At 36.0% G+C, this 9940-nt stretch overlaps 1 protein-coding gene across 1 annotated transcript in view; it reads right to left on the bottom strand.

Annotated features, from left to right (window-relative positions):
- Window positions 1-417: 417 nt before the first annotated feature.
- The window catches only part of KCNH5 (potassium voltage-gated channel subfamily H member 5), a 349253-nt gene continuing 339730 nt past the window's right edge, over window positions 418-9940 (bottom strand). Inside the window, exon 11 of the mRNA XM_004612371.2 lies at window positions 418-5664. Within this exon, the coding sequence (XP_004612428.1) occupies window positions 4717-5664 (948 nt within the window). The 3' untranslated portion in view covers window positions 418-4716. The remainder of the gene's footprint in view (window positions 5665-9940) is intronic.

Genomic DNA, 9940 nt, shown 5'->3' with positions numbered 1-9940 from the left:
CCTTTTTTTCCATTGAAAAGCTTACTATACATCTAAAGGATCACTTTATAGTTAAGAATGAACACCGATGTGATGTGATAAATATTGAATGACCATGATTGCTTTTATATAACAAAGCTTAAAGATGGATTTTATGCCTCAAATGCTTTGTAATGTTTACTTTTTCTCATAAAATTATGAATCTGTGCTGAGTACTATAAATAGTTAAGAAAACTCATAATATTTACATGTCCTTTCTCATTTTTTAATCTTTTTTCTTTTGACCAGAGAAATCTCTGAAACTTAGAATGATATTTACAAAGCACATCTCAGCTATTCTCCTATGAGAGATTGATAATTATTCTTAATGCAATTTTCACCATGGAGAAAAATGATTTTTTAATGACCTAAAATCATCTTGACATAAAAAGGGAGAACTTCTTATCTTCATTTTATCATTTATTGGAGAATAAATTGAAGCCCCAGAATAACCAAAAAACAATAATTTGCCCAAAGTTACAAAGAATTGTGGCAAAACTGGATTCAAAATCCAGGACAAAGCTTAGACACTCATACTAAGGGAGTGGTGGCGGGGAAATTTCCAAATGTCATTCTTCTTTTCTTTTTCCTAAAGACCAAAAGAAAAATATATGGAACAAAGCATTATAGCACAACATTCACATCATTATAAAATATTTATAATTTAAAGTTATCCATGTGTGGTATGTACATTCTAGACAATTTTACTCATTACGTACATAAAGCTGTAGAAAAGATTTTGAAAAAAGAGCTTAAAGAGAACTTATACAAGATGAGTAGAAGTCCTTAGAAATGCAACATGTAATTTCACCAGTACCAGTCAAAGAATGTTTCAAATACAGTTGCTGCCCTAAAAATTATGTTTACTTTTTCTAAACTAATTTATTTATTTAAAAGAGAATAACAAATGGGCCAGATTTTACAGGAAAATAAAAAATCTCCTAAATTTAAAGACAGTTGTAATAATTTGCATCTAGGTTAAAATTAATTTTTAAAATGTAATTTTCATTAGTGGCTATAATTAATATTCCTATTAAAATGCTGGGTACTCCAGAAATATGTGTTCATTCTTTAGTAAACTTCCAAATTTTCTAATTATTTCTTCAGATCTATAGAATTTGTAATTGAAGACTTAGGATATTTATACTTAATATAAGATTAAACTAGTGTCATAATAAATGTTTTTCCACTTAACAATGTATTATTTCTCTATTCAATTCCTGTGCCTACATGATTATAAGCACTATGTTTTAATCAAAGTGGGACACTAGTAACTTTTGTTGAAAGAACTGTCATCTGTCTATGTGCACTGATTTCTCTTTTATCATCTGCTCCTCTATCTGTTGTTGACAGTTATTGTGATAATATTCTAATACAGAATGAAAAGCACTTGCTTTTATGATGCACAGCTCATATTTCCACTTCTGCTTGACTTTTATGATTATTTACCACCTGCTCAGGGTCCAGCATCTGATCTTATATATCATCATAGAAAAATATTAAAGGTGTGTAAGTTGCTTTGGAAAGTATTTAAAATTTCAAATACATTTCTATTTATCCCTATTGTTACATTGTTCAGAAATATATTAATGAAAATTGTATTTTGGATGCACCCAAGAGCATCTATACAGTATAAGAATAAAACATGCAGTCATCTGGTCCCTCCAAAGTGAATCTATTATGTGCTGCTTGTTGAGGCAACACAGATTATAAGTGTAACAATATTTCATGTATTTATCAAGTGCTCATCCTTTTTTATTTTTTTTTCAAATTCAACTGGTAAGAACTGTGGAACCTAGGAACCTAAAAGACTAATATATGTACAGTATTTGCTGAACACATGCAATTCTGCTGAAACCAGCAGAGTGCACTCAGCATTTCATCATGTCATGCACACAGGAACAGAGGTGGTTGGAAAAGAATTCTGTGATAACTGCACCATAAATAAGCAACTGACAGTTTACCCCACCTTTGTGAAAAACTTGAATAACTTTAAATCATACATATCTTTACCATTTGCAAAAGCAGCCGTACTGTACTTTGACAAGTGAAACTCAATTTCAGACAGAGTAATTATTTGCACCACTAATAAACCATGGTGTGAACATAACTTCAAACTGCCCTGCTATTTCACATAATTCTTCTAAGTTCATACTAACTCTTATACGTATAGCACAAGGTTAATCATAACTTTCAATTTCTGTAATCAGGTTACCTAAGTGATTTGTTCACTCTAAAAACCTTAGAAAAATTTATTAGACATGATTCAGTAGAGAAATACCTTGGGATTCAACAAATGTCAGACAGAGATCAAGGAAAAGGTACTATCCCTACCATAAAATTTTGCTACAAAGTCCCAATTGAAGTTTAATTTATTCCTCACTACTCCTCATTTTCTTGTGTCTTTGATTGGTAAACACCGTAGTACAGCACAAAGAAAGGCTCCCTTGCAAACTTTCATCATGGGTAATGGGTACAAGACTGGAAAATGGAAAATCCATGGTACATTGTATCTGTTCTGAGACTCCTAAATGAAAGAGATACAACCTATGGGCACATGAATATGTTCTAAAAAGTTATAAAATATTAACCTTTTTTAAAAAATCTGGGGCCACACCCAGAGGTATTCAGGCCGTTACCCCTGGCTCTATGATCAGGAATCACTCCTAGTGGTCTGCCATGTAAGGCAATATCTTTACCCATTGTACTTCTCTTTGGCCCCTCAACCACTTTAGTAAATCATGTTATTTTTTTTTTTGTACTGCTTCAGTCTGATTATGATTAAAAATATTTAAGTTATGGTGGTTTTGTTTGGAAATATTGGGACTAAAAAAAATCTCATAAATATATCTACAGTTGATCATAATGTGTCCCGTGACTTTGCTATCATCTAGTGTATGTTGTTAATATATATATGCATAGATGATCTAATAATGTACACATTACTGGCATATAGTTTCAATTTGATGTTCACTGCTCTGCTCTCAAGATTAATGTCATGCATGCATCAATTTAAAAGTATGCCTCTTTGATCAACTTCATAAAATATACTTTAATCACATAAATAAATTTTTCTTAGATCTTAAAAATGAACACTGTTTTACTCTGAATACACAGTTAGGGGCCTAGCTGTACATAACTCTTTGTGACTTTTTAAAAGTTGAAAATAGGCACTTTCTAAGTAGAAGATTTGTGACTCAAAAGACTCTGAAATTCAGTCTTTTATTAGCCCCTCCCCCCATTTTATAAGTGGATCAGTCTGAGCCACAGTATAGTATCATCTCAGCAGAAGTCCAGTAGTTGAAATGTGCACAAAAAAAGCTTTAGAAAATTGTAACTGGAATAAAACTATAGAAAAGTAGTTATCTGAGTTGAACAACTTACCAAATGCTTCTTTGTTATCTTTTAAACCACGGTTCACATGTTATCTCTATAAACAGCAATCATAATAAATTATCTCATCACTGTTTGTCATTCTTTTTAAATTTCAGATTACAAAAACTTGTCTTTTTACAATCTTTTTTTTGTTTTATATCATATTAGGGTTTTTGTATGTGTATTTTGGGGGATCCAGACCCAGAGGTACTCATGATTGACTCCTGCTTCTGGCATCAGGGATCACTCCAGGTGGTGCGTGGGAACCACATGTGGTGCTGAGGATTGAATCAGGGTTGACTGTGTGCAAAACAAGAGTGTTAACCCTTGTACTGTCTCTCCAGTCCACTACAGTTTTGATATGATTACTAAATAGTGTACATCTATTTGTTTCTTTGATAAGAGTCATACAATTTCACCCTTAAGCAAGTTTTAGAAACATGTATTTAAAACACTTATAACCTTTGGAAAATCAGCATCTCTAACATAAATTGTTAGAAGGCCCCTTTACCCTGTGGTGCAGTATATCTATAATAATATACACTATATTAGTAGTTTAATATTTATGGGTGAATAAAATCAGCTTATAAGATGGCAGCTGTTCCCCAAGACGGAGAGAGGACAGATTTCCTTACATAAGAGTTAATGATTACTATCTAACTATAATGTTAAAAAAGGAGAGGTATAGTTGAGCAAAAATGCAATTCATGCACAAAACCCATAGCAATAATTTCTCAAAATCCCACACTGCTATCTGACTGAGGCAACAAAATATTCTTTTAAATGGAGCAAACACAGCCTGTTTGGAAAACAACCTAAGTTACAGAACATATCCTATGGAAAGAGATCATAAAATGGTACTAACAGTTTAAGAGTTTGAACTCTTCCTTGATAGTAATTGATAGCTTTAACTAAACAGAACAGTGAGAAATGATAGCTCGATATACTCAGCCTGAGATCAAATTTGTCATGGCAACATTGGCAGGTTGGACCCTGATTCTTCAAATATTACATTGCCTTGGTTAACAAAAATTATACCTTTTTAAATTATACATTAGTATTATAAATAAATGGAAATTGTGCATGCAGTCAACTGCATAATATACAAGCAATATCTATGTTTTCAATAATCAACTTCTTTGGCAGGCCAGAATCCAGCTGGACATGCAATATTTACATATCAAAATCCCTATAATGTTCATCATATTGAAAGCAAGTGAAAATATATATATGTATATACTATATATACACATATGTATATAGACGTATATACTGCTTTAATATATTAACAAATATATATGCATATGTATATATATATATATATTAAAAGTGAATTTCATCTTTGTCAGATTCAGGTGATTCAGGCCTTGAAACGCTAAAAATATCCTGACACGGTATTTGGGGAGGTACTTGAAGTGGCATTTGAGATTTGGGAGACGAGGTCTGTGGCACGCTTTTTTCTGAGAGTATTTTTAAAATTTCTGCCACTTGCTTTTCCAGGGCAGTCATTCTGCAGCTGAGCAGCTGAATGTCCTCTTTGAGTTCATGTTTTACTTCCTGCAGTGTGGTCTGTAAGGCCTGCTCGGGGATGGGATAAAAGGGATGCTTGGCATCAGCCTGAATGGGGCTGTGCTCTAGTGGACTTCGCGCCTCACCAGCATTGTCCAAACGAAGGTCACTTTTTGTAATCCCACTGTCACAAGAATCTGTTTTCCTTAAAGGGTTTTTGGTCACGCTGCTCTCTGAATCACTGCCCTTGGGGTCATCTGACAAGAGCCCCATGGACTCAGCTTTTGTGACATTATTCCAATCTTCCTTCTTTTCTTCGTGGGCTCCCATATTGTTCTTGAGTCGTAGCCAGCCTTTTCCATTTCCATTCTTCATTCTTATGGGGCTGTTGACTTTGAGACATTTGGGGTCAGCACCTCCATTGGGCTTCAGTTCCAGGGCATCACGGTTGTTTTGTTTGATGGACTCACTGGTTTTTACATAGGCCAGAGATGTCTGAATAGGTGTGATCTGCGACACAGTGACCACACTTGTGCCAGTGATGGAGGCGCCATTCTGTAAGGAGCGACTTTCCACCTGGAGCTGGTTTCGCTCTGGGTCACTCTGTGTTGACCCCTGATTCCGAAGTTCTTTCTGCTGCTTGAACTTCTGGAAAAGTTTTCTGACTGGATGGTCCACAGGGATGCTGAGGGTGACTTCATTTTTTTGTCTGAGGCGTTCTTCCTCCTCTTTCTTCACATCACTGATTTTACGAAATATGATCTGTGGAGAGAGAGAGAACAAATGAAAATCTGCTATAAAAATAGATGCATTTTAAAATGGAAAGACAGTAGATAAAATGCACTTTATTTTCCTGAACAAAACTATCGAATATAGACTAAGATAATTTCTTAAGGGGAAAATATTGGCATATTTTTTAATTGGTGCATTAATATTGGAAATCAAACATAGGAACATTGACTAAACTGACAAAGTTTATTTAGTTCAACTTGCTTACTTATCTGAGGGAAAATTTAGTCCAGAAACTATTGAATAGGGGGACAGCATTTTAGTTTATGCATATATATACATATTTTTATTACACACATATCTAAATTGGGATATAAATATACTCAAAAAAGTACATGGTTATTCAATTATTTTGCAATTCATTACTAATTTTGTTCTTCTCTCTTGTATATAATATGAATCAAAACTATTTGTAAGACCACCGTTATTACCACACTTGATCTTTTTTGCTGTTATTATTGTTATATACACTTTGTTACAAATAGCAATACTTCTAAAATTCTGGAAGACTAGACAATTTAGTAATATAGGTTGGTAACTTAAGTTTGGTCAAAAGAGAGATTTGCCTACTTATGTGACTCCAGGGAGTGGAACTAGCATATTTAAGTACAACTTCCTGGGACTTAAGTACCATCTCAATGTGCAGTTTACTTAAAATTGCTCTATACTTAACTGAATAGAGTGTCTTGAAAATACATGAATCACACACCACTGAAAATTTAAATAAGTAAAAATGTTATCCATGAAATTCTTTCATGGGTAGGTAATTAAACTCTTCAAACTTCAGTATTTAAAAAATTGATTGATATTAATTATTTAAAACTAAAAGATATGTGTCATATTTATGGTTATATACAAATAATATAAATCCATTTTACTTAAAGTATTTTGCAGGACTAGGAATATAGTATTGAGATTAGGGCACATGTTTTACATACAGCCACACCTAGGTTGAATTCATGGTACCACATGACTCCCTGAAAATCACTGTCTGTAACTCCCCATGCCCCGTGAACACACTAGGGATGGCCCTGGAGGAGCAGCACAGGGTGAGTGAGTCTGAGCAGTATCACATCCTTTTACCCTTGCATTGAACCACCAACTTAGTGAACATTCCCCTGGGCCTTCTAAGCACTGCTTAATATACCCCCAACAACAGCAGCAATAACCAATAAATAATACTGGTAAGAACTTAAAAAGACATCACACAGACTAGGGGAAATGTTTGACGACAGTTCATCTGATAAAGGGTTAATATTCACAATAATGTAAATATTGTAGAAAACTACAAGAAAAATCAACAAAACCCATCAAAAGACAGAAGAAAGAGATGAACAGAGACTTGCTTCAAGATAGACAACCAAATGGTATTTGAAAAAATATACAACGGGATGACAGTGACAATGAAAGTGATAGCACTGTAGCACTGTCGTCCCGTTGTTCATTGAGTTGCTCTAGCAGGCACCAGTAGTGTCTCCATTGTGAGACTTATTGTTACTGTTTTTGGCATATCGAATACACCACGGGTAGATTGCCAGGCTCTGCCGTGTGGGCGGGATACCCTCTGTAGCTTGCCAGGCTCTCTGAGAGGGGCAAAGGAACAGAACCTGGGTCAGTCGTGTGCAAGGCAAATGCCCTATTTCTTATGTTTTGTAACTGTTTCTAAAGATCAGCATATACTTTTTTTCTCTCACCACACAAAATTGGATCATTTTATAAGATGTGATATGAGAGAGGCCTGAAAGATAGTATACCTTGTAAGGTGCTTGCCTTGCATATGCTCAATTCCTGGCACCCATATTTTCCCCGATCATCAGGAATGATCCCTGAACACTGAGCCAAGAATATGGCCTTGAGCACAGTTGGGTGTGGCCCTCCTACAAAACTTAAAAATTAAAAATATATACAATATGAATCCCAGAATTTAATTAGAAGTTGTTAAATGGGTTGACATATTTCTTAGGCTTTCTATATAAACAGAGCTTATGCTAAAACCTTCAAGATATGAAAACTGTTTGGGTCCAGACATTTAAAAATGGAATCCCAGATGCTCTTTCCATTTCATTTTCATTAAAAGGGTACTCACTTTGGTTTTAAAAACTAATGGACTAATAGAAATGACTGGTCACATTCTTCTCCCCACTATCTTTGACTTTTTAAAAAAGAGATTATTTAACCTTGGAATGACAAAACTTAGCTGTAATATGGTAACTAAGAATGGTTTTCAAGTTTGGGTGGGAGAGTGATGAATTTCAAAGTAGTAGTGAAGGACTGAGTACAAGTGCTTGACAGAAATATTTGGAATGTATATTTTAAGGCTGGAGTGATAGCACAAGGGGTAGAGCGTTTGCCTTGCACGTGGTTGACCTGGATTTAATTCCTCTGCCCCTCTTGGAGAGCCTGCAAGTGACCAAGAGTATACCACCCGCATACCAGAGCTGGCAAGCTACCTATGGTGTATTTGATATGCTAAAAACAGTAATAACAAGTCTCACAATTGAGATGTTACTGGTGCCCATTCAGCAAACCGATGAGCAACAGGAAAACAGTGATGCAGTAATATGTTTTAAAATTATATATTATTTTTATGAATGGAATACATTTGAACTTTTTAATTTGAGTTTTCAGTTTCATATCAAAACAACGAGATATCATCTCACATCAGTGAGAATAGAATATTGTAAAAATTCCAAAAATAAGTTGTGGTAATAAAGGGCTCTCATTCAGTGATGGTGGGTATGTGTTTTTGTTGTTGTTTGTTTTTGTTTTTTTGATTTTTGGGTCACACCTGGCAATGCACAGGGGTTACTCCTGGCTCTGCACTTAGGAATTACTCCTGGCAGTGCTTGGGGGACCATATGGGATACTGGGAATCAAATCCGGGTCAGCCGCATGCAAGGCAAAGGCCCTACCTGCTGTGCTATCACTCCAGCCCTGGTGGGCATATTTTCTGGTTCAATTTCTATGGGAAATAATATGGATACTTCTTTTAAAGTATTGCTAGAATCCTTACATAACCCAGTGACACTGCTTCTTGGTATCTACCCCCAAAATACATAATATTAAGTTGAAAGCACATGTTACTTTAGTGCTTAGTACAATAGTACTGTAGCACTGTCATCCCATTGTTCATCAATTTGCTCGAGCGGGCAACAGTAATGTCTCCATTGTGTTGTTACTGTTTTTGGCATATCGAATATGCCACAGGTAGCTTGCCATGCTCTGCCATGTGGGTGGGATACTCTTGGTAGCTTGCTGGGCTCTCTGAGAAGGAAGGAGGAATCGAACCTGGGTTGGCCACATACAAGGCAAATACCATACCTGCTGTGCTATTATTCCAGTCCAGTAAAGATATAGAAACAAATTAAATATCTAGTTATGGATGAATGGATCCAAACTGTGTGGTATATATACATGATAGAATACTCTACAGCTCTAAGAAAGGATATCATAACATTTGCAACTAAATAGATAAAACTAGAGAGTATCATGACGAGTGAAATCAATCAGAAAGAAAGAGAAAGATACAGAATGATATCTCCTACATATGCAATAGAAAGACAAACAGTGAGGAACAAAAAATTCCAAAAGCAACAGAACTGATACACAGAACTGAGTTCACTGGGTGGGGAAATAAGGAAAGTTTGGATAGGAGAAAGCTCTGGGGTATCGGTAGAGGGAAGCTGACACTGCTGGTGAATGTGATTTTGGAAATATACACACATAAAACTATCATTAACAGTATTGTAAATCATAGTACCTCAATAAATACAGGGAAGTTAGTTATTGCTTACCTAAAATTCAAATTTACCGGGTGTTCCATAGTTTTTATTGCTAAATTTACAACTCTACTGGTATGCAATAGACTTCCCTCCCCATCTCGAGCAGAGATCCCGAGGCCAAAGACTTCCGGAGCCTAAACCACAGCCAGGCTCAAGGCCCCTCTCCACATGTTGGGACAAGCCTCATGCATGAAGGTACCGGCAGAGGAACCCAGGTGTGTGGGACCTGGGGCTGAGACCTCCAAGCTGAGACCTCCAAGCCTGCTCGGATTAGGACTGGGCCTCTTCCGCCCAGATTTCCCATTGTCCAGTAGCTAGGCGGTCACACCCAGGGACTGCCCCCTCTCCCCTCCCCCACGCACCCTGGAATCCTATCAATGGCCAACATCCAGAGAATTAAAAGCAAGCTCCCAGAACCGCATGGCTGCTTCATGTCCTCGAGTCACCTTACAGCCTACTTTTCCCTC

Source organism: Sorex araneus, chromosome 3 (genome assembly GCF_027595985.1).
Source record: "Sorex araneus isolate mSorAra2 chromosome 3, mSorAra2.pri, whole genome shotgun sequence".
In the NCBI taxonomy this organism is placed as follows: domain Eukaryota; kingdom Metazoa; phylum Chordata; class Mammalia; order Eulipotyphla; family Soricidae; genus Sorex; species Sorex araneus.
The sequence above is the reverse complement of the archived record's forward strand: the minus strand, read 5'-3'. Positions and strand labels throughout refer to the sequence as shown.